This window comes from Camelus bactrianus, chromosome 23 (assembly GCF_048773025.1).
Source record: "Camelus bactrianus isolate YW-2024 breed Bactrian camel chromosome 23, ASM4877302v1, whole genome shotgun sequence".
NCBI classification, from domain to species: domain Eukaryota; kingdom Metazoa; phylum Chordata; class Mammalia; order Artiodactyla; family Camelidae; genus Camelus; species Camelus bactrianus.
In genome coordinates this window covers 20,488,488-20,513,217 of record NC_133561.1, presented here as the reverse complement: position 1 = coordinate 20,513,217, position 24,730 = coordinate 20,488,488, and the positions used below count along the sequence as shown (strand labels likewise).

The window sequence follows — 24,730 nt, the reverse complement described above, 5'->3', positions numbered from 1 at the left end:
GGAAGGAGCCAGAGCCAGTTTATTTAAAGGAAAAGGCAGAAAACATTGAAAGGCTGTGCGATCAGTGGCTAAAAGTGTTCATAGAGGAAGGTAAAAATTCACAAAGCAAAACTGCACAGTGGGGTAGCTAACACTTAGCATAACGGTAGTAATTTGTGAGTTTAGTTTGGAAGTTGCAGCTGAAATACGTTCATCTTGGCGCTTGACGCCATCAAGTATAGATATTTGAAAGTTGTTTATTTTTTTTTAAGTTTCTAAGCTTTTTTTATCCATCCATTAATTTAATTTTTTCCAGCCAGAAGCTCCGTTGTGATAATACTAAAGTCGTGTCGTCAGCTAGGAAAAGAAAAAAAATTTAAAGTTGAAGATTAACATTCCATTCAAATTTATCTTGCGATGCCTCAGTTTTGTTCACATATGGGAAGCAAATGCACGCACTGTTGGGTGACATCTGTAATATCTAAGAAATTTGCAATGTTAAAATAGATGCCGTTGGTGCTTTTGTTGTTTTAAGTCTCTGTTCATTTTGTGAAGTCCGGTTTGATTGTTTCGTTTGGGATAATACTCCCTGAAAAAAAAGATTTGCCTGCCATGATCTGCAGGTTAATTTCTGCTGCTGAGGTTGCCCTGATTTTCGCTGACTTTCAGTGACCTGCCTGCAGGCGGACACCTGCAAACTAAGTATCATTTACAATGGGAACAGTATATAGTGGGGCGAAGAAGGAGGACTTTCTTATTTTCTTAGACCTATAACTTTTTCTCTGCAAAATAAAATGTCTTTACTAATCATCTGGCTGGTCACATCATGCATGCTGTTTATGTGGGCTCTTGTCTACCCTCCTTGTCCTTGAAAAGCTTCCTGTGTTCCATTACTGATAAAGAGAGGCTAATAGAGAAGGAGCTGTTACAAAGCAATCACTAGGAAAAACAATGAAAATGCATAATTATTTGGGGATTTTAAAAAAATCTAGTAATTTATCCACAAGAGTATCTACACACTTCTCACAAAGATCAAATACTCAGAGTAAATTTAATGAGCACTGTATCCCCATTCCCCATCAGATCAGAGCAGCCTGGATCAAATGGGTTACATTTGATTAGGCTGGAGTGCTTTGAGATATTCTGATTTTACAGAAAGTGTCTATGATCCATGGTATGCTTTTGTCAGTAAAGAGAAAAACCTGAAATTTGATTATCAGTTACAGATGTTTATTTATGCCTGTATTGCTTGTAGAGATCAACACTGTGGGTCACCTTTTTTAAAAGACCGGACCAGGGCTATACACAACTACGCATTTGAAGGGAAAATAATGATTTCTTCTGATAGAAGGACATTGATAACTTGTTTGTTAAAATCAGCTCAAAATGTGCCTCCTTTCCCCAACTTGTTAAGAAAATTTCAGCTAATAGATATTCTTATTAATGTAAAATTTTACATAAAATTGATCGGTGCATACTTGCTTTAATTGTAGTGTACTGATTTTGCCATGTCTTCCATCACAGTTGCCGAACACCCTTAATAATAATTCTACTAGTATGGTGCTGCTGTGTGAAATAATACCATAAAATTCACGCAAATTATGGGATTCCAATTGAAAAGTAGTAAAAAGAAACTGCAACAATTAGTGTCATCATTTGATATTCATACTGCAAATTAAATTGTAAGCTCTTTATAGGTAGAACTAACAGCTTTCCAGAAACACGTATACTTAGTTGTACCCAGCGTAGTATCTTACATCATAGGGGTCTTGAGTTTTGTTTTTTTTTTGAATGAAAGGATGAAGGGCTGATTGCTGCTGAACAGGCAAACAGGCGTACATTCACCTTCACTGAGTGCATGCTCTACTCCAGCTATACTAGGCACTGTAAAATTTTTAAATGAAGAGAGCATGATCCTCCCTTATAGGTATCCTACAACTTAGTGGGCAAGGTTTATGTAACTACTTTCTTCGTGTGTGTGTGTGTGTGTAAAGTCTAGAAAACAGTGTGTTTAGATTTCAAGCTTTCCTTAACTCAAGACATCTTGAATGAATGAATTAATGAAACTGCCCATCCCGGCCAATACTCTTTATAATATGTGAGAACTGAGGTGCAGAGGAGCTCAGTGACCTACCCAAGGTCAACAGTTGTTTAGCGGAAGCTAAAAGTAGAATCTTCATCTCCTTTCTTCTAGTCTTGTGCTTTTCTCTGCTTTCTACTTATTACTCCTTTGTATTGATAATTCATAATTGTATATTGATAATATGACTTGTCTGAATAAACCCATTAAATGTTTGCTGTAGAAATTTTGTACAATCCAATGCTGCAAGGGAAAATAATTTTCTTTTTGGACTTGCACACATGGTTACTAGTTCTTTGAAACAAAAAAGCGAAGAGCTTTAGCTTACAAACAGCAATTCCTACTCCTTGGAACATTCCTCTTGAGGGTGTTGGTAAAGATAGCTCCTCAGACACACTGCTTACTCCATGATGACCGCTTTATTCACATTGACTCAATCTCCATGCAACCCTTCCAAGTAGATTCTACCATAAGCCCCATTTTTCAGGTAAGAAAACTGAAGTAGCTGGAGGTTACTGCCATGACCAAGGTCACAGCGCCACCAAGTGGTAGAGTTGAGATTGGAGCCTAGGTAGGCAGTTAGGCTCCATCATACTATTTGCCTCTGATGGTGGTAGGTGGTGTGAAAAAAATTCCTTTTGAAGAGTTGAATTAAATCAGTTTCTTGAGTCTAGGGCTTCTCAGAGCTATTAATATGCTAACACACATTATGACTCTTTTTAGAAAAGGATTTAGTTTTCACTGTTTTCCAAATTTGTCAGACTTAGGGAAACTTTTCTGTTAAGTCTCCACATATCTCTCAGGAATCAGGTTTGGAGGAATACACAAAATCTAAATTATTTTGTGGTAGGACAAGTGAGAATTATTACATGGCCATTACTTGGGTTTTTATTTATCGGTGCCTCTGGAACTTCACTCCCTGTCCCCCACCCCCACCCCACCCCCCACCCCCCACCTCCCACTTCACTTTCATTCAGGAAGACAGCAGGGAGGTGGGTAACTTTCACTTCAGATGTAGTCAGTGCTCTGAAATGGAAGTGACCATTGTGAGAACAGTTAGCTGCGCCAGAGCCACATTACAGTCCGTTCTTCCACATCTGCTGTTCCAACTTTGCCTTTATCAGCTAAGAGTTCTGGAAAATAAGTGTGACAAGTAAATAACTAGGTGCCAGTCAGCTGATTGAATTTAGGCACCTGTCAAAGGTTGACTCTTCACATAGCATTTTATGGGATTCAATATTACAGGTATAAATTCTTTTAGAGAATCTGATAGAGATTATTAGCACAGATTTAAAATATGAGAGACAGTAAGTCAGACTCTGTAATAGACTTTAAACTCTCGGCATGCGGATACCCCTCTCTTCACTGTATAGCTTTTCTGATATTCTGAAGAAATTCAGCAACTCTAGAAGTCAAGAAGTTGAGCACTTATAACGTGTTCATTTTTCTATCAATACATTTGGAGGTGCCTATAATTTATAAGTATTTCGAGTGAGATTTTTCCAAAAATAATGATCTTGTAATGATAAGGATGATTGGAATTGGGATTCTCATGAGGGCTTGCTTACGTGTGGTCCTGGCTTTCCCACACATTCCCCTTTCTGGAGTCTCGAATTATATTTCTTCCAACAAATAAACTTCAGCCATGTTTGTAGAGGTTTGAAGCCATTCAGCAGCTTGTTTGTATTCCACAAAGTGCAGATAATGTTTTGCAATAAGTGAAAATGACAAAGGCAACAGATTAACTCACCAGGCAGTGGGATAGTTTATTAAACTGGCTGACAGATAGACTAATATTCATGATAAACTTTGACAATGTTGGTTTCTTACTAGAAACAAATAAGGAATGAATGATATGTGGATGATTACTGATGATCAGGAAAGAAATCTGTGGGGAGGGGGAATCTCTTAGAAAATCTGCCTTTTCCCTTTCAACAATTGTAGAAAGACTATTAAGTGATAAAGATTTTCTAATTATATGCACATCAACTTATTAGGGATGTGTAATCCATGTACATAACTGGACATTTTTCTATAATTTGCCAGCTTGACTGTATGGATTAATTTTTAAATATGTTTTATAATTTAATTTTAAATATGAATATGTATTTTTGGAGTTGACTCAATCCAAATCTGATTTACAAAAAAAAAAAAAGAAAAAAGTTGTATTGCTTAGATTTGTGTAGTATGGTGACCACTTCAGCTTTAGCTATTCTTAGTTTTCTATCAGAATTCTTCTTTGTTTCTTCTTTCAAGGAAGAGTAACTGGCTGACTTAAATAAGAAATGTATCAAGATAAAAAAGTGTTATTTAATAGTTTTCTCTTTTTTATAAAAATTATGAGATTTTTATATCTTCATGAGGCATTTATAGTTCGCAGTGTCTGGCAGCGTAGTTATTCTGATTTGTGGAACATCAGAACTAAAAATGATGCTTTGCTATAGGGAAAGAGGAAAGGAGTTATGCTCAAACCAGCGCCGTGGAGTAGAAATATAACGGGAGCCACAAAATGCAAACCACGTATTTAACGTAAAATCTTCAAAGAGGCCCATTTAAAAAGGCAAAAAGAAACAGGTGAAATTAATTTTAATAGCATAGGTTATTTAACCCAATATATACAAAATAATATCATCTCAACATGTAATCAGTATAAATTAATTAGACCTCTTTTACTCTCTTTTTTTCCTAATTCTTCACAGCAGCCCAGTGGGTAGTATTCACACTTGCAGCCCATCTCGCCTCAGTCTTGCCACGTTTCAAGTGTTCAGCAGCCCCGTGTGGCCAGTGGCTGCAGCACCAGCCACTGACTGGCCCTTCTGTTCCTCAGTTTCCCTGGCTTTCCCACAATGCCCAGCGTAGATGCAGTCATGAATCCTAAAGTCTATTTCTACAATTATTGGAGCCACTCTATACAAACAAGAAAATCATGTCAGCTTTTTAAAGAATTTGAAGCCGGTAGCCAGGACTAACTTTGGCTCATGGCTCATTTTTCTTCTGAGGCGCTGTTACTTTGAGAGGAGGAGGAGGAGATTAGAGAAAGCAGCTGAACAGTCAGCTGTAGCCGCAGCGCATCACGATGCATTCTTCCATCTCTTCCCGTCCCATCTTTACCTTTCCATGTTCAGTACGGTGGAAAGTAAGTTTGACAGATAATTAGATGCCAGCCCATTAGTTGAATATAGACACCTTTCAGATGGTGGTCTGGGCTGGACATTTCTGATTGCTTTATGCAGACTATCTCACATATTCTGATAATATCAGTTTATTAAATGATAAAATGAACCGTAGACTGAGGATCCACTCTGATGTCACGCAGCTAGGACATGGTGGAGTCAGTGTTCAAATCTAGACTGTGTGTGTCCGAAGCCCAAGCCCACACCTCCCCCTGTGTAGTTTTTATCCATAAGTTTTAAATTCTTTCCTCAGGGTTCTTAGTCTTTGAGATAATTACATTGATTGTTACATTTTGAGTAGTCACTTCTTAGGAAGTAGTAAGGATGACAGTAACAATGGCACTGATGAATATTTTTGAGCACTTTCGGTGTATCAGTGCTATGCTAAGTGTATTTTACACACGACATCCTGGTAGTCCTATAAGGAGAGGTGCTGTTTCTAACCCCATTTCACATTTGAGAAACTGAGTCATAGGGTAAGTGACTGGATTAGCGTACACGGCTAGTAAGAGGAGGTACTGGGATTCTGATGCCGAGTCGGGCTGACACCAAACTGTGTTCTTAACCCCCACTTTCTTGTGTACAAAGGAATAACCATCCCAGCCCTGCTGACAATGGAGCTTATGTACTAAGGATAAAGGCCAAAAGTATGACATTGTTTTTACATGTGTTTTAGGATTTTAGTTGCTTATATTCCTTTTTCAGGGCACAAATTTCTCTGGTTTGGGTAGGCTCAGGACAGGCTACCTGGTAGAGATGAGTTTGAATACAGACTTACAGTAAAGGTAAAAGCAGGCTTTCAGGAATTGGAAGAGCAGCTCTGCGGCTGTAGGAGTGACAAGGACGGTGGCTTAGAATCGCCTTGAGGAAGAAGCAAATCCAGCAAACACTTATGTTGCTGAAGCAGAGGAAGCAGTGAAGGATGTAGATAAGTCTGGTGACAAGCAAGTGTTACAAGCCAGATAGAAATAACATTGTATTATAAAGTGACTAAAAGGAGGAATGTTTTGATGAGGAAAACGATCTAATTACTGTGACAAGAACAATGATTTTCTTTTTTAGAAGGGTGAGAACTGTACTGGAGTAAGAATCTGAAAACTTAGCCTCAGGTCAGTTTTTTCTTAAGTGCAGCACTTTTCAGCTCCAGAATTTTGTGCAACAATGGAGAGGTTACAGAGATCTCAATCAAGCTTCAAAAATGAGCGAACTGTGTTTCTGTTATCAGGCCAAGGTCAGTCAGTAGATCTAATTTCTAATTTCTTTGTACAAAGATGCTGGATATTTGACCAAAGGCCACCAATTCAGAACAATGAAAACACTTCTATCTTCATTACAGCACTTCCCCACTTCCTCAGACTCAGACTTCTGGAAAATTCAGGCGTTTGACACACAGCCATGAACTGAGGTATAAATTAAGAAGTACCTTTAAGAAGCAAATAACTATTGCAAAGCCCTTGCACATTTCTGTGTAGAATCAATGGAACTATCCTGAGCATCATGTTTATATATTTTTTAAAAAAAGTCAAAACATAACAAAACAGAAAACATGGCAGCAAATCATGGCAGAACAACCAATTAAAAAATTGTGAGAAGCAGATCGGTGCTTCTGAATGCTTTCTGTTTCTTTAGAATAGCATCTGAGTCCTTTCATACAGCAAACAGTATTGAGTGCCTGCTGTTTCCAGCCACTGTGTTAGACTCCTAAAGATACAACAGTGAGCAGAGATTCCTAAGAGCGTCCTAGTAGAGGGAGCAGCAGCAGCAAGCAGCCTACCTCATTTGAAAGTATAAGCCTCGATTATGAAGAGTTTGTTGTATTCGGTGTAGTTAAGGGAGCAGACACATAATTAGTATATTTTAGACATATTTCTACTGCATATACTGCATATAGTCAGATTTCTGTGGGTCTGATGCCTGGAAAATTATCTTTTGTGGAGCATCTCATCTCCCAACATTCCAGATAAATGAAGCATTACTCTGTTATGCTTGAGAAATAAGATACAGTGAAATGTACTTAACAATGGTAATATAATAGTAATAGCATATTTCTGAATCATTTTAATAGCCACAGAGTAAGCAACATGTTCCCCATTTAATAATGGAACCTACAAGTTAATTTCAAAAACATTTTTATAATAGAATAGAAATTCTTTTTAATCAGTTGTACTGTAATTTGACAATGACTCAGAGCCACTGACAGGTTACAGAAATGCCACTATAATACCTATATTGATCCTACTAATGCCTAATTTGCAGTTAGTTAGTCGTCTGAAGGGTTAATTATTGGGAGTATGCAGACATGCTGATATTTTCAGGAAGGAAAGGCAAGAGTGGTCCAAAGTGATTAGTTTACACAGAAAAGTCAGAGATGGAAATACGAATATTTTGACAATACGAAGGTGCAAAGGCAAAAATCCTGACCTCTATTAGATGCAATAGCATATTTGTTCATCTTCTTTAGTCTTTAGAATTGGGCCCATGATGTTGTAAAATATAGTAAGGAGGGCCTGACATTCTCCCAGGAACTTTGATCCATGCAAGCACCTAACGCCTCTGAGACTCATGAGCTGCTTAAAAAAAATTTAAGGCTGAAAATTCCCAAGTGTGCCTTTGATGGCTGTTCGGTCTCAGGGTCTACCCGTGGTGGCTACTCTATCTAAGAAACGATTACAGAAATCGCTCTTGCTCTTGCTGTAGTAATAAGTGCTCTCGCTGCTTCTAATGTTGTCCCTTCCCCATCTGTTCACCACACCGCCGCCAGAGCGATCTTTCTAAAGCTCGGGTGTGATCACAACACTCCCCTGCTTAAAACCCTGCATTGGCTCCCTATTTCCCTCGGGATGAAGTCCTTAAAAATAGCTTCATGTTCTGGCTCCTGCCTACATCTCCAGTCTCCTCTTTCTTCAGTCTCCCCTCCACCAACTGCTCGCATCCACCCCACAGCACATGTATCCCACCCTCCGGTCGTGCCAGAGCTGTTTGCAGTTTTCCGAAGGCACCTAATTCTCTCTTCTTCCGGGGTCTTTGCACACAGTGTCCACTTCACTTGAAACAGTATTCTTCTCATTCATTATATGGCTAATTACTACTCATTTTAAGCCTCTAATATTTTCAGCTTTCTGAAATCCTCCCTCAACAGTGTGTAACCACTCCCCTACTCCTGTCCCATTTACTGTATGATAGCAGGAATTTATCCCATTTTAATATTTACGTTACTAATTTAGTTATTCTTTCTTGTCTATTTTCTTCACTAGACCATGAACCCTTTGAAGGGATGGTCATGGTCTATGTCTTGCATGCTTTGATGCATCTCCACCCTTTTGTGCCTGGCACATGGTAGGTGTTTTAAGTGTTTGTTGACTGGACGAGCAATAGCGTTGGACTAGACTCCTCATATAAGTCAATGCCAGGGGTGGAAAGGACCCTGGACTTACTACTAACTGTGTGGCGTCAGGCAAATCTCTTAATTCTCTGAGTCAAACAAGGATATCCGTCTCCCTGCCTTATCGAACTATTCTGAAGAATAGAGAGATCAGTGCATTTGAATGTGCTTTGTAACATAGAAATAACAGACATGTGAAAGATGATGAGATGGTGAGAGTCTGTGGTTTTGTCTTAAGTGATGTGAGTTGTGCAGAAGGTGTAGTAGAAGCAGGCACTAGCTAGTCAAGCACCTTGGCTTTGAAGGTTAGCATTTTCAAATTATTTTGGAGATACTGTAAGAGAATATTTTGGAAGGGAAAACATTTTTAGGGAAGTTTCTGTTAATTATTTCTTTTCTTTTGTGTCTATTCCTTTGAAAGAATTTGACCTCCTTTGTTTCTGCTTCCTTTCTTAGAAGTGACTCATGCTCTGATCTGATAACTCATCTTTCAACATTGTACTTAAAATTTGGACATATTTTGCAGTGAAGAAAATAGAAATAATTTATTCTAGGAAATGTGTATGATGCCATGAAGTTTTTTCCATACTTGAGGAAGTAGGGGTTACTGAATCCTAGTCCTCTTGTATTTTCCTTTTCCCATCTGTTCCATGCAAGTATTTCTACATTTGCTCAAATATGAGAACATAGTCCCCGTTAGTAGTAAACAAGTACAGGGCTTTTGGTTCTTCTCAAATGTGGAAGACCCCATAACGTCTACTAGTTTGATTATTGTTTTTATTTTGTTTATGTTGTCAATAACAATAATAAAACAAAATTAAATTATTGGCTAAAATAGAGATTATCACATCCCATTCTCTTCTTCTGATCAGTAGACAGGAGGATCCGCAGGCCTGTAAGGACACTTAGTACCTTCTGTCTCTTAGCAGTCATTCATTCATTCATTCATTCATTCATTCATCAAATATTTGTTGGCCACGTAACTGTGTTCCATGCACCATTCCAGGCTGTTGGGATAAATCAGTGAGCAAAACAAAGGTGTCTCTTCTTCCATCAGTTACATCCCAAGTAAGATGCGCATGTCTTACCTTCTCTCAGAGTCTGTGGCCAGCTTGAAGCAGGAGATGTATTTATGTGCTTTAGTGTTTTTGCTAAGTTCAGTCTTTGCTAAGTTCAGGATACAACCAGTTGATGGTGTCATTGTAGGAGGAAGTGATCCAATAACATGTGAGACAAATGGGAAAGGAGAAGGAGAGCTAGCTTGGGGCTGGGCAGTCAAGATGGATAATATAGGTATTAAATCACACACACACACATGGGTAATTGAAATAAGACTCTGGTTATCCTTTATCTCATTTCTCTGCATCCCTGATAGAGTAAGATATTGAAGCATAGAGATTCATACTGTGGACTTTAGATTCAGGTGGGCCCAAATTTCCTGACTATTTCCCTTGATAACTGAGGGACTTTGAACAAATTGTACAGCCTCTCTAGGCCTCAGTTTCCTCATTTATAAAGTAAAGAAAATAAGAGAACCTACCTCTTAGAGTTGTGTGAGATTAAATAGAATAATATATGTAAAGGTAAACATTCATAAATAATAGGTTACTGAAATTATTAACCCTTTAAGGTAGGATTTTTTTTTTCCTGCCCTATTTTCACGAAGAGCTCTTGGATTAAAAGAGTCAAGCTACTTGCTCGTGGTCACGTAGGTAATAAGGAGGTAAATGCTATACTTCGACCTGCTAGCTCTGAGTTTTCTGTTGTGCTCCATTAGCTCTCCATTAGCTCTTTTTTTTATGGTTAAAAAAAAAAGTGTGGTTTTCACAGAACACAAAGAGAATCAAGAATCAAGTGAAAAATATGTGTATGCATTTTAAAACAAAATTGTACTTAAATATTTAATTCTAGTTACTCATAGATTTGCTTCCCACAGTGGATTGGCTGTTTTGAAAGTACTTTCTGTGTCTACTAAGTTTCAGAAAATGAGTATGTTAAAGATAATGGGTCCCAAGTTTCTCACTTTCGAGGAAGAATCTTACATTTACAGAAAGAGGGAAGATTAGGTTCTGTTTGTGTTGTTGGACTAGAATTACAGACATCAGTTTGAGTGTGTGTGTATGTGTTCATATAGAGACATATAGGCAAATATTCATATTCATATCTATCCATTTTTATGTTTGTTTATATACTGGCTCTGTCTGCTAAGGTGACCTAGAAGCAAAGACTTGTCAGTAGCAGTGAGCATCAGCTAGTGACAGATCCTGGCTTCTAAATATCATTTTCCACTAAAAGGGTCAAGAGCTCCTGGGGCAGATGCTGATTCCAAGCCTGGCAAAGAAGAACACAAGATGAACCTGGAACATCTTGTGGGGATGGAAGTGCAAGGGGTGCACAGAGTAACGGAGATACATCACACAGGAGCCAGCTTAACTGAGGCTCCCACCAGCCAAATTTATGATGAGTTGAACATAAAAATAAGTAATGATCATAATGGATTATAACCCAGTGAATAAAATAAGAATCCATGACTCCACGCTGATAGCAGTAAATTAATACAGGGGAGAGAAAGGCAAGTTTTTTCTTACAGCACAATGTTAACTAATAAATAAGAAAGAAAGAGTAGAAAAGCCATCACTGGATGTAAAACTAGTAGCTAAGAGTTGGATGAGGAAAAGGATAATTGCACGGTCTTAGCATCTCTAGCAAATTACCTATTAATTACAGAGAGAGAAATAGTAACATTACAGTAGAGAAGCCCAGGAGAGACCACCTAACCCATGGTATGCTGAGGCTGGCTTGTACCAGCTCATGTAAGCTAATTGTGTGTACTTCTTCCCAGCTTTGTTCAGCAATGTCACTATGGTAGCTTAAAATCGGTCCTGGTGGAAGTATTTATGCTGAAAATTGGTAAACACTGCAAATGAGGGATGCCCCCAAACCAATTTTGAAACGTTTTTCAACACACCAATAACATCAACCCAGTGATCGAAGATAATATTACCAAGATTGGGACAAGTGGACATTATGTGTCTTAATTCACATTAGCACCCCACACCTCCCTGTTGCTTCTTTCTGTAATTCCATCAAGAATGGCTCTCAACTAGTAATCGTGTTAAAAGTGGTGTCATAAATTTTGTTACACCAATATGGTACTGTCACAGAGCTCTCTGTATTGTACTTAAAAGGGAGACACTTTTTAACCAAAAGGGTTGTGTCTACTGCTAGAACTTCAGTCTCCAGTAAAAAGGCAAATAGAAGCATGGCAGACAGGATTGGTGCCTCAAATTACTGCCACTACCAGGTCCTTGTCCTCAGGTTAGAGTCCAGGCTTTCATCGTTTCCTTCCCACATTCACTGAGGAACCTAGGATCATCGAAGACCTTTAGTCCTTCAATACAGTAGCAAAACTTTAAATGTATCAACCCAGGTACATAAAGCTCCCTTACCCCTACCCCCTACATCCAGGTCCTGGAAACACTGATCTGTGACTCCAGTGTTTACTTCTCTAGAATGCCATGTAAATGAGATCATAGTATATGTCTTTGGTGCCCGGCTGCTTTAACTAAGCATTCTGCCTTTGCTATTCATCCAGGTGTCGTACGTAACAGTACCTTGTTCCTTTTTGTTGCTGCTATTCCTGCTATTCTTTTGTAAGGCTTTACCACAACTTATTTATCTATTTCGCAGTTAATGGACATGTAGGTGATTTCCAGGTTTCAGCTATTATGAATAAATATTTTAATAACAACCGAAAAGTTCTTTCCTACCATTGCTTTCATTCTGGTTTGTAAAACACGGCTAACTGTAAGAGTGGTTAGATGAGATCATCGCTGTTTTGAGTGAGAACTGAATGAAAACCGGTTGGGGAAGACTGGCCCCAGCTCTCCTTCATGAGGCTCTCACACCCAGCTGGAACTGAACTCTCATTTCCCTGTGCTTTGGTGGTTTTATCCCTTAGTACCTTTCTTGTGGTGTAGTTCAAATTCTACTTTCTCATTTGGCCATTTTGAATTCCCCGCGAGGGTGAGGACTATGCCGTATTCATCTATCTTTATTTGACCCATGGCTAGCAGAGTGTCTTGCACATAATGGAGTTATGATAAATATTAAATGAATTGATTTGGCTTCTTCTCTAATCCCTTCCTTGAATACCTGAGTGATTTTTATTAATTCTTTCAACCCACTATGCATTACCTCTAGAGTATTATAAAATAGGTTTCCTAAATCAAAATATTTCAAATCCCACTCCTGCCTTGACAGCACTTACAGTAAACTTTGAGCAGATCTCTAATTCTTTATGGCCCCTTTTTTTTTTTTTCATCTATAATATGAGAGGATTTGATTAAACAAATTTGAGATTCCCTTTTGGTTCTAACGCCTATTAAGTCATAAAGAACCTGCAAGGGGAGAGGACAACAGAGGAGGAAAAGGGTATGAAAAGGAGGTAGGAAAGCAAAATTATGCCATGTTTCTATGCAATGAAAAATAAAATGTGTCGTTTCTTAAATAGAATAAAAGCTGGGGAAGAATTCAAGAAACAAAAGTTGATGTGTAACAACATCTGTTGGTAGGGCATTCTTTTAAGTTGTTCTGTTTCACAGGGAGAACTACAGTAAGACAGTCGTTCTTCAGGAGATTTAGGAGATCAGTAATTAGGTAGCTCCTCATTCTGAAAATTATTGTTGAGACTTGCAACCCCTTTGTGTAAGGGAACCAAAAGCCGCAGTTTACAAAGGGTGCTCCTGATTATGACCATCTTGGTGTTATTACTAACTGTGCCCCTTTTCACTCTCAAATGGGTATTGGTTTTGAACAATGCATTTTATGGTCACCTGGCTATTGAGGAATCTCAGCGTCCTAGGTCCCCTCCGTGTGTCCCCTACTCTAGTTTGGGGTCTGTGTTGGCGGTGGTTACGCTTTAAGCTGACCCTGTCGGCAGCAGCATCTCCAGCTGGCAACACCATTGGAGCCATTCTCTTCTCTTTTTAAAAACATGTCTGAAAAGTTTTTGCCTCTCATATAAGACGAGCAGATTCTGCAGCCTCACTTAAATACCGCGGCCTTCGTTCCCCCTGTGGCAAGTGTACGTTCATTCAGTAAACATCCACTGCCCAATTCCTATGTGCCATATACTCAGCTGGGCTCAGGGTGTAGAGAGACAGACAAATAAACCAATAACCAAAGTGCGATGAATGCTCTCTTAGTAGGAGGCACACATACTCAACGTATTTTGATGTCACTGAGGAAAGAAGGGTTAATTTAGGAGAGAGAGGGGGAGAATTTTGAGCAGGTCCCAAAGGACTAGTATACATTGAGCAGAGGGGCCAGGGGTTGGTGGGGGGCAGAGGGAGGTGAGGTGGAGGTGGGGGAGACCTCCCAGGAAAACACAGAAACATGTGAAGTCATCCATGGCCAGAAAATACATAGTGTGGCCGGGGAGGCAAAAAGTGGCCTAGCCTGACTATCCGTTTGTTTCAATGTACCAGTTTGGAGCTGAGTGTGAGGCAAGACCTTGGAGCAGATCCAAGGGGTGTTGTTATTAGAAGTACCATAAGGAACCTTGTTTCACGTTTAGCGAGGACCCCTGATGATCCATTTTGAGTGAGGTGTGGGTGTGTTTTCATTCTGGAATTTTATACTACAACATTACCACATGCATTGACCGATTTCAATGCAGGCTTTCCTTATGTCGCTTTATAATTAGAAGGCAGTGCATTGAAGTTCCACAGCGGTACATGGACTAGTAGTGATAGGTTTATGGAATTGTTTATTTTTAGTTTGGCAAAGGCAAGACAGTAAATATCTCAATTAGTAAACTAAAGCAGCATGGATGAGAAATGCCCACAAGGAGATTAGGAGTTAGGAATAACTAAGGCAGTTAATTGAAGGAAACCCTCATGTCACTTACCTACATTTAGAGTATGAGGAACCAGTCTAGTGTGTGTGTGTGTGTGTGTGTGTGCACGCACACACGCGTGCATGCGTGCTGGCACACAGTGTTAGTAGCCACGGTGGGGCCAGTGATGAGGTCCCCTGCATTCTTCAGGTTCTAATTGTTCAGGAAGTTTCTCTCTCTCTTTAGGAGCCACTGTGACTGGATATTGACCCATCCCATTGGGTCAATATCCAGTCACAGTGGGATGAGATACTGTCTTTGACTACAGAAGCTTCTCGCCCTGCAGTTTCTTTCAGTGTGGCCCAAGAGAGATTTTATTATGAAGTTTTTCATTTTCATATTTATATTCAAATTAAATGGCCTAATGTGTGCAAATATCTAACCAAAGCATGCATGTGGTACTGCAGAATCATTTACTTGCCTCCAGATAGACTCTCCTACATTATATTTGAGATTCCATTTTAAGATTGAGAGGAAAAGCAGAGGTGATCTACAAAGCTTAGTTTCAAGAATTTAAGGTTTGGTATATTGAGTCATACTGTTCCTGTAGCCCCAGATCTTTAGGAAATATTGACCATTCAGGAGAAAAAAAGATGAATGGGTGGTACAAAACATTGAGAATGTTATAGAAAAAGGTGTGTGTGTTTTAAAATTACAAAATACCGTTAATTCAGTTGTTACGGGTTTTTGGTTTTTAAAGTTGCTTGCTTTCGTCCATTTGGATTTATGGTATGTGTTTAATGCTGTATGAAATGAAAGTTTCTTTGGATTTTCCCCTTCAAGTCAGGGGGAGTCTGTAGAGAGATTGTTATCTACTTAGGCTTAACAATTTACTGCATATCAGCTCTCTGTGGTCTGCAGGGGAAATGATGGGGGTTCGTGCATCTGTAGATTAAATTTCTGTCTGTCTCCTCTCTGCCTTGTAGACTGGAAAAAGATAGCATTCAGCAAAGCTTTAGCAATGACGCGAAGGCCCAAGCCCTTCAGGCCCAGCAAAGAGAGCAGGAGCTGACACAGAAGATACAGCAAATGGAGGCCCAGCATGACAAAACTGGTAGGTGGTAGGGAAGGATTAGAGCCCGGGCGCGGGCTCACAAGCCAGGCCCACGCCTTACTGTGAAATGACATCAGGAACACCTGTAACCTTTGGCTGGCCGAAGGGAGCAGATGCTAACTACACCGGAGATTCCGAATTACATATTAGTTAGCGTTTAAAAGAGAAAACGGGAAGTATTGCCCACTGTCTGTTGATTTCAGAGTGCTGCTCTCACATCTGTTGCACCATCTGGATTATGAGTTTATTTACCTGTGTTCAAGAAACGTAAAGCGGAGAGAGGCCACAACAAAGTAGAAAAACAAAGGGCTTGTTTTTGGCTGGGTTTTCAGGCACACATGTTATATAAAGAAAAAAGCATCAGAATCTCTGCGGGAAACGCTCCGCGCTTACAGTTAGAGCCTCCTGAATAGCGCTGAACAGTTCCCACAGTACACACATTATAGCTGCTCTAAAAGCCTAATGAGTTTGCTTCAGCATCCAAACTGGAGAAAAGCTTTAGCCATTAATCGGTTCTTAATTCACTGTCGCAGCTGGATGTAATTCAGTAGCTCCAAATTGATATGTTCCTTTATTTAATCTTTGCAGCTTCGAACATTTTTAGCATTTGTATGATTTCCCCACCTCCCCCAACCCAGTCCAGAGTGATGTTTAATCCTTTGCATTCTTCAAGTTCTCACAACTGCTGTTAAAATTCACTAATATAAGGCATTGACCACAGCTGGCAGCTTGGCTAAAAATTGCCATCTTTCATCACGTTGGCGCTATTCTGCAGACTGAGTTGGCCAGTAACTCTTTACCTTTAATTTGAAAGTAAAATGCACTTTGAAAATAGGCAGTTTGATTTGTTCCGTCGGAGCATTATGTAGTTCCTTTCACTTTTGAGTTGTGTGTTCACAGACAGTGTTAGTCAAAACAAGACAGTGCCAGTCATTATAATTCCACACCACATACTCCAAGCTGATTGTACTATTGAAACAAAAGTTTAATTGATCCTGTCTCTTCCAGAAAAATGTTGCTTAATTTTTAGTGCCTTGATTTATTTTGCTTGGTATGCTGTGTGCTTTTTGCCAATCATTAGCTAAAACTGGAAAGAAAGAAAGCGCCTATTAAACCTTACACCTAAAGATAATTTTCATGTGATTTAATGCATACTGTATTTGATGACATGGTAAAAAAAAAATGGTTGCTTATCCTCCAGGTGAAAAATTGCTAACATACAATTCATTAAATAATCTATTTACTAATAAGGAGGCAAATGTCGCATAGAGCCACAAGGTTCACTCCAACACTTTCAGTAGATTTTCTTCTCGCAGTGTTTGGCCAGAAGAAACGAAAATTCACCAGACTTGGTGGTGGTTTTCCCACTAAATACAGAAAGAGGAAATTAAAGGATGAATTGTAGTTTTCCCCACTGCTAGCAGGGTCCTGGTGATCACAGAGCCTTGGGCAGTATCTCTGAGGGCTAGGTAAGAGTATTAACTGAGCCACCATAAGAATATATCCTCTTATTTTGCACAAAAATACCACACTCTCTTCAGTTTCTTTGATCAGATTTTCACTGAAGCTCACACTGTTGGCACTGAAATAAAAATTAATGGAAAATGATTTATTTTGCCTTCATAATTAGAGAAGTGTATGTGAGATGGGAGTAGTGAACTATGAAAGCAAATATGAAGCAAAGCGTAAATTACAGTATAGAAGAGAATTCTTCAATTATTTTAGTTTTGAATTATCTGGTTGTGATAACTTTTGACACTCTCTTTATAGTAAAATTGCCAAAATAAAAATATAGTATCTTGCATAAGCACCTGTGTCTCCACTTGAGGTATCTGACAGTTTATTAACATGTTAACAATTACACAAAGCTGGTATAGTCAAAAATGTTTCTGGTGTGTAATTATTAAGAAAATAAATGTCTCACAAGGTTTAGTGTCTTGCCGGATGAGCAGCCCTTTGACCTAGGACCTTGAAAGTGATCTAGTGTCAGCCATATCCATGGGGAAGCACTGCAGATCTACAGCCATAAACATCTGATGTTGGGGGGGTTATTGTTTTTTCTAGAAAATGAACAGTACTCATTGCTGACCTCCCAGAATACATGTCTGACAAAGTTAAAGGAAGAGTGCTGTACATTAGCCAAGAAACTGGAACAAATCTCTCAGAAAAGCAGGTAGGTAATATTATATGATACTTTCAGAGCATTGTTTGTGTGAATACTGTAATTTTTTTTCTTAAAAGACAACATTTTCACTATTTTGTAGTCTTATGTTAAAATTAGATGTGTATTGACATATTTCTTGTAAAAATATTTTCTCTCTGTGAACATTTTCTTAATTGTCCATACAGACGCCTTGGTGTTTTTTTATGATTAAGAATACATACTATTATTTGACTTTTTTCCTGTTCAGAGTTGAAAACTGTGAAATTTCAGAACACAAAGGTCAAGATGGCAATTATTCTAACGAGTTTTATTTTGACACAGCTAATATATTTTAATCTATTATCATCTCCATGAATGCACAATAGCTGTCTTTAAATCAAATGGTAATAGATAAAAAAATATATACATATAAATAAAACTAGATGATACTTTGAAATAAACCAAAGTCATCTTTTCCTTTTCCTAAAATTGTTTTATATTAATGGAACAGCCATCATTTATTTTATAGGTGTACTGCTCTTTTATAAATCCATTGATTGGAATCTTAATGAATTTTTTCTGCATATTTTTAGATCAAGCTATCTCAATAAATGAATTATTTTATATTCTAGATTCTAAGAAGCCTGAATTCTCAGCTCTGACAGTTACTAATCTTGGACAAATTCATTTGACCTGCTTGGATTGTGGTTTCCTCTTGTATATGAATGATGTTGAACAGAATCCCTTTGAATTGAACTCAAAAGAAATCATTCACTTAACTAGCTAGGAATCAAATATCACGTTACAATATAACCTAGTGAGAAAATAATCTGTATATCTTCTCTTCTGCATTTTTCTGAAACTCACTTAGATCTACAAAGAGCAACCAACAGGGCTCAGCAAACCTAACTACTGACTTAAGTGTCTCATTCAGAAAGAATTTTCACGAGAGTCAGAGTATATCTTATCCCTCTGACCCCTGTCTTTGGTTCCTGCATCAATGAGCTGGCTTAGCTGATGGAATCCCCCTCCCTGAATCTTTTGGGACTTATGAATTCAATTCTTTCTGCTCACAGGAAGGCAGAAGCTCTTATAACCACCTCAGATGTACTCTGAACATGCACCTTCTTAGCAGTACTAATTAAATATCTTGTTTGGGTAGGGAAAAAGCTCCGGGTGCCAGAATACCTGGTATTTTCAGGAAATTTGATTAGGAAACTCAAATGATTTTGCATGGAAGAGACCCTCATAATATATCAACGGCAGGTATTCCTAACTAGAAATATTTTATTTGCTTCACATAGATACAAACAAACAAACTGGATTAATAATTTAAGAAAAAATATTCTGAACTGGGGCTTAAAAGATTCTGTTAAGATTGCTTTGGGGTTGATTATTGATTTACTTATCTTGATGTCTAAGGAGATATGATTCAGGAAGTATGTAAAAGAGAAAAAGATGCTATATGCTTGGTATATATTATTTAGTTCTCACGACAGCTTGAGACAGGAATTGTTATCTTCTTTTACAGATGACGAAACTAACACTCAGAGTGTTTAAGTAGCTAGTAAGTGGGAGCACTAGAGTTTGAACTTAGATATTTCTGGCTCAAAAGACTGTGATCTTTCTTACAATAAGTATAATGCTTTATATCTACTACTAAAGAAAATTCAGGCCAAAGTAGTTATAATGGGAAAGTTTAGGAAAGAAAAATTAATCTTAAAATTCCCGTGGAGAAGTAAACATATTTGACATGTGAGGGTTAACCTGTGAGTCTGAGTCAACCTGTGCCCTTGCCCCGACACCTCCTTTTCCAGGCTCTAGGTCTATCAGCTTACTCCGTTCTGGCCTAGTGAACTTGAACCTCCACCTCTCTTCAGCCCCTCTCACTTCTGATTCTCCTAGCTCCTGACTGCTACTCTGTAAATGGAGTGTGTTCCTTTATGTCTGACACACAGATGGCACTCCATACATATTTATTGAACGAATGAATGAAATAGACAAGTGTGGTGCTACCCCCCATATCCTGATCTGACTCTAGTTCCAGACTGTTCCTTTGTTGATGACAGGAAGTGTGCAGTAAAAGACACTTTGGAATTCAGAAAGAAGAGGGTTTGAATCTCGCTCTGCCACTTAGCTTCATAACCTTGGGTACGTCGCTTAATCTATCCACACCTTAGCTTCTCCATCTGTAAAAGCATTTCAAACCCACGCTGAGAATTGTTGTGGGAATGAGAAATAGAAAGAAATATATAGGTGCACACGTATACACAGCACCTGACACAGTGCCTGATGCACAGAAGTATCCAGCAGGTGCTGTTGCTGTCACCGATGGCATCATTTTAAGGCTCTTGACTGGCAATTAGAATATCCCTTCACCGAGGTATTATTGTCCTATTATTGTCCTTGCCAGGGTCTGATTGCCATAATTTTCAGACAGACGTAAGGGCTATACCACAATGAAAACCTTTTTCAAGGCAATACGGGATCAGGAAAATGTGGATTTGGTTGTGTTCCAGGTCCTGCTCTGGCACCTCGTTTTGTGAATCTGAAGAGTCAAAATACGCATTTACTGTAACTTTACAAATTGATCCAAAACAAAAACCTAGCAAATAGTAAAGACGAGATAAATTGTTACTTCTTATTGCTAAAACTTTTAAGGGCCCCTAAAGTTTACAAAAATATGCATTTTGTGTGTGTCTCACAAGAAATTGATAGGATAAATTGTATGATTTGGGTTTTTTTGTTTGTTTCTTTGTTTAGTTGTTTACTCTTAATTTCTGGTCAGTCCAGTCTCATTTCCCTGTGACTTCCTACACGAAGACGTTCCATTTTGATATTACCTTTGCTTTGAAAGCACCTGTAAAATATGAAGGGCTCTGAGTGTTTCTTTTTAAATATATAAAAACTATAAACTTACTAAGCCTTGTAGAAGCCCTCCAGGAATGAGGCTCTCCAGACCCTCTACTCAACTTTTGGGATAATTCATTTTCCTTGAGTTTTGAGATGAGAAAATCTTGAAGTTTTTTTAGCTTTCTAAAGTGTTGTCATTGTGGAAGCTCAGTCTCCAAAATAATTATTTAAACCATATGGTAGTTTTAATCCAGATTTTCCTCGAAATACTGCAGTAAAATTTTTCCTGAAAGTAGGTGTATTTATTCCATGTTGACCAACAATTTAAAACATTTTTTTTGGTCTAAGAGTTTCATGTTATTCAAAATCCCATACTAAACAAAACAGAGTCATACCATTTAAACCATTTAAAATAGCTTTTTTGGAGCTCAAAGAACTAGTCCTTTTGCTACAGCCCCTGCAGAATCACTGGGAAAGCTGACAGTCTGGGAGCATCGTTCCCAGACACTCTTGCTCTTTACCCCGTCCTCATGCTAGGCTGCTTTGTGAAAGTGTTTAGAAATGGTTCCTCCCCGTGTGTGTCTGTTGTATGTGTTTCTCCCCAAGGAGACGTGAGTCGCATCGTGTGAGAGGCAGTGCCTCTTGCTTCTGTTCTCAGCAAGCCCTCCACAGTGCTGAGCCAGTGCTTCCTGCGCTGTGTGCCTTCCACGCTGCTCTGCGGTGTCTGTAACCCCAGGGTTTGTGAATGGCACATCCCATTTTAAAACTAAGAGTGAGCTGGCAATTCCATGCATTTTATATAGCTTGTTTTTGACCATCAGACAAGAGAATTAATTCCATTTTGCTTTTAATTAGCACCAGATAGACATTCTGTTTGATTTTAGACGAAACTCAAACGTTAGCTCCCTTTTGTCTTTATTCCCCAGGACTCCGAGAGCTTATTACAGTGATAAGGTTGTTTTTGAAGTTGGTAAATGGAGATATTTAAGTATCTTTGGTGCAACTGTGATTTTTCTTTATCAAAGTGAAGGAAGTGTTCCCTCTCCCCAGGCGCTTAGATGCATCAGCAGTAAAATGCTTGCAGTGTAGTTTGTAGTGCGATCTGAAACGTGGCCTGGGAAGAGCTGGGAAAGGTTGGGTGCCGGCTAGGACTGAGCCTCTGCCAGCTGCAGAACGAAGGTCCCACTTGTGCCGGGTTTTCACCTCACAACACTTGTGCCTCCACTGCAAAGAGCAGGGCATAGAGCGTAGACCTGGGTTTATGTGGTTTTACTTCTCTTCTTTCTTTCCTGTCATTGTCACTTTCTGGATTGCTAGGCTTGTGGATTGATGTCTACCACTACCCATTGTGTATTTGTGATTTGCGTTTTGTAATTAAGAGGAACAATGGGAGTCCACTGGGTCTCGTTATATATAATGGTTGGTTTAATTTGTTTCACTTCTATCTTGTTAATTGTAAATTGATCATTAAGATTTGAATTCTAATCTGTCACCAGGGTTGTGGGTATTGAGGCTAGAGCAATGATCCTGGTTTTAATCACTGATGATGAGAAACAAATTTTATAATTTTGGTACATATTGCAGTTCATATATTTTAACACTGTATTTTATGGTGTTATAAATATTGTTAAATGACTTTTAGTGTAGTTTTACTGTGTGGACTATAATGTATAAATTATATTACTGTTTTGGCAACAGTAGGTATCCAACTGTGTGAGTTTAATTGAAGTAAAGAACACAGACTCCGTTGAACAGTTTTTTTTTCCCTTGCATGTTTAGATGATGTTAGATTGGGATGCTACAAAATTATATTCTACAAGAAGAAACTGATATTGGCCTCTGCTAATTGTTACCAAAAGTCTAATGAGAATCTAAAAGAATAAAAAATTAAGGGGTCATGTTTTTCCTTAAAATGCAATTATCACTGTTATGCTAATTGTAGTAGTAAAATATTATACTTCATGCAAATGTAATTACACAATATAACTGGTATATAAAAATGCAGCGAGAAGTTCATGCTTCTGTAAAGCTAGAAATTACCTAAATTTTCTATGAAAATGGATTAAAGTCAATTATCCTTTTATATGACACGAGGATAATCATGCCACAAATGTAACCTCAAGATAACTAGAAGCTTATAAGTTTACTCTTTGAAACTTGCAAACTGCTAGTGCTTTCAATATGTCATGGGCTCTGCACAGATAAAAGATGATGTCCGCGTACATATATGAAATTTTTCTTGAACATTGGAAGTTGGTAGACAAATTACCATTATAAACAAAGAAAAACACACACATAAAATATGCAAAGCAGAAAAATTCTGTAGCAATAAAATACCTGATAGTAATATGTACTTTACAAATAACACATTTTTGAAATTATGTATATAAGATATCCTTAATGTAGAGCATTTGGATATAAGTACGAAAAAGTGTAAGAAAAAAATTTTCTGTGACGTTACCATCCAGCTAACTTTTGACATATTTCCTTTCAGTCATTTTCCATGTGTAGGTAAATGTGTGTGTTCGCATACATTTATGTTGTGAGTGAGCTTATATTGTGTACACAGTTTTGCATTCTGCTTTTTGACTTAATATTATCTGATGAACATTTTTCTACATTAGTAAATCCTCTGAAACCAACATTTTAATTGAATCATTTGTGTGTATAATAATTAGTCAGAATTGTTAGCTGTTTTTAACTGTAATGAATAATATAATAATACTTTTATGCATAGATCTGAATTTTTGATGATTCTCACTTGAGTTGTCTAAAAGGGGATTGCTGGTCTAAAGACTATGAACCCTCTTAAGGCTGTTGATGTTTATGACTTTGCTCAGGTACTACACTAAGTTCTGTTCAGTATATATGTATGCATACCAGTATGTGACAAAGAGAAGTGAAAGATTAAAAAAAAAAAAAAAAAAAAAGGAATGAGAGGCAGTGTTGCACAGTAGGTAGAACAACCCCTTTAGAGTTGAACAGACCAATGTATGTGTCTGGGCTTGGCTAATCACCGTTTGGGTGACCTTAGGCAAATCATTAAACCTCATATTTACTTCACAGAGAAAAGGGAATAAACACTTACCTTGTAGAATTAATTAAGATCACTAGTATAAAGAATGAATTCCACTATCTGGCATAATGTAGGCATGCAATAAACGTTTGGCTGTAATGTGGTTCTAGTAGGCATTTCTTTGAATAGTAGTGAAATTAAATGTTTTATAAATGTTTATTGACCACTTATGTTTCTTCCTCTGTGAATATTGTTCATAGTCCTAGTACTTTTTTTAATTGAAATTTTGATAAAAAGTGGGGTTAGCACTTTATTAAATGATGCTTCTAATATTCGTCTCATTTTTTTATGTGTTCTTCTTTGTTTATTTTGAAAAGTTTGTTCCCAGTTCTTTTTGTTTCTTATGAATTTTTTTCGAAATCACAATGACTATATTTTTTCATTTTAAATACGTGTCCATTGTAAAAATTCAGAAAATACAGAAAAGGAAAACTTAAAAAAATTTTCTAATCCTGACACCTAGAGATAATCAGTATTAATATGTGGTATACATGTCAAAGTATTTTTTATTTTATAAAATGGGATTACTTTATGGTGCTTTTTAGTATTTTCCTTTTTTACCAATATGTCATATTTTTAAGTCAATAAATAACACCAATAGATAACCACATTATCAGAATAACATCTTGATATTTCTTTTTTTAAGTGCTGTAACTAATCTTCTGTTGATAAATTTCTGGGTTAAGTTTTCAGATATTGGGTTGCAGAGCAAGGTTGCTTCTAGAAACAATGCTACAGTGAACATTCTCATGAAAACATGATTTTTGGGGTGTAAATGCTTTATATTTTTATATTATAAAATCTATGTTTCCTTTGTGATTTTTCTTTTAAAAAGTGACTTTTTACCTGGAAAAGTAACTGAGAGCAGGTAAATATTCTTTTTTTTTTTCTAATCTGGTTTTAGGATATTTTTTGTCCTTTTGGAATTTATTTTAGTGTAGAGTATATATTGTGATAAGAGGTACTAATCCTGGAAGAACACTAAGTTAACAATCTCATAAAAATTGCCCCTAAATCTTTTATATTGTGGATGATTTTGAAAAGAGAAACATAAGTCATTATTAACTAATTTGGAATATTTCAAATATGAG

The 24,730-nt window shown here is 37.8% G+C and overlaps 1 protein-coding gene across 13 annotated transcripts in view; it reads left to right on the top strand.

Moving 5' to 3' along the window:
- Positions 1-24,730, top strand: part of SDCCAG8 (SHH signaling and ciliogenesis regulator SDCCAG8) — a 185,805-nt gene that overhangs the window by 96,406 nt on the left and 64,669 nt on the right. For 11 of the 13 annotated variants that reach the window (XM_074351768.1, XM_074351759.1, XM_045509440.2 and 8 more), the window contains exons 14-15: positions 15,440-15,567; positions 17,632-17,740. In XM_074351768.1, coding sequence (XP_074207869.1) covers positions 15,440-15,567; positions 17,632-17,740 — 237 coding nt within the window. Of the gene's footprint in view, positions 1-15,439; positions 15,568-17,631; positions 17,741-18,342; positions 23,921-24,474; positions 24,508-24,730 lie in introns of those variants that run through there. The other 2 variants (XM_074351760.1, XM_074351767.1) reach the window with 2 other exon arrangements.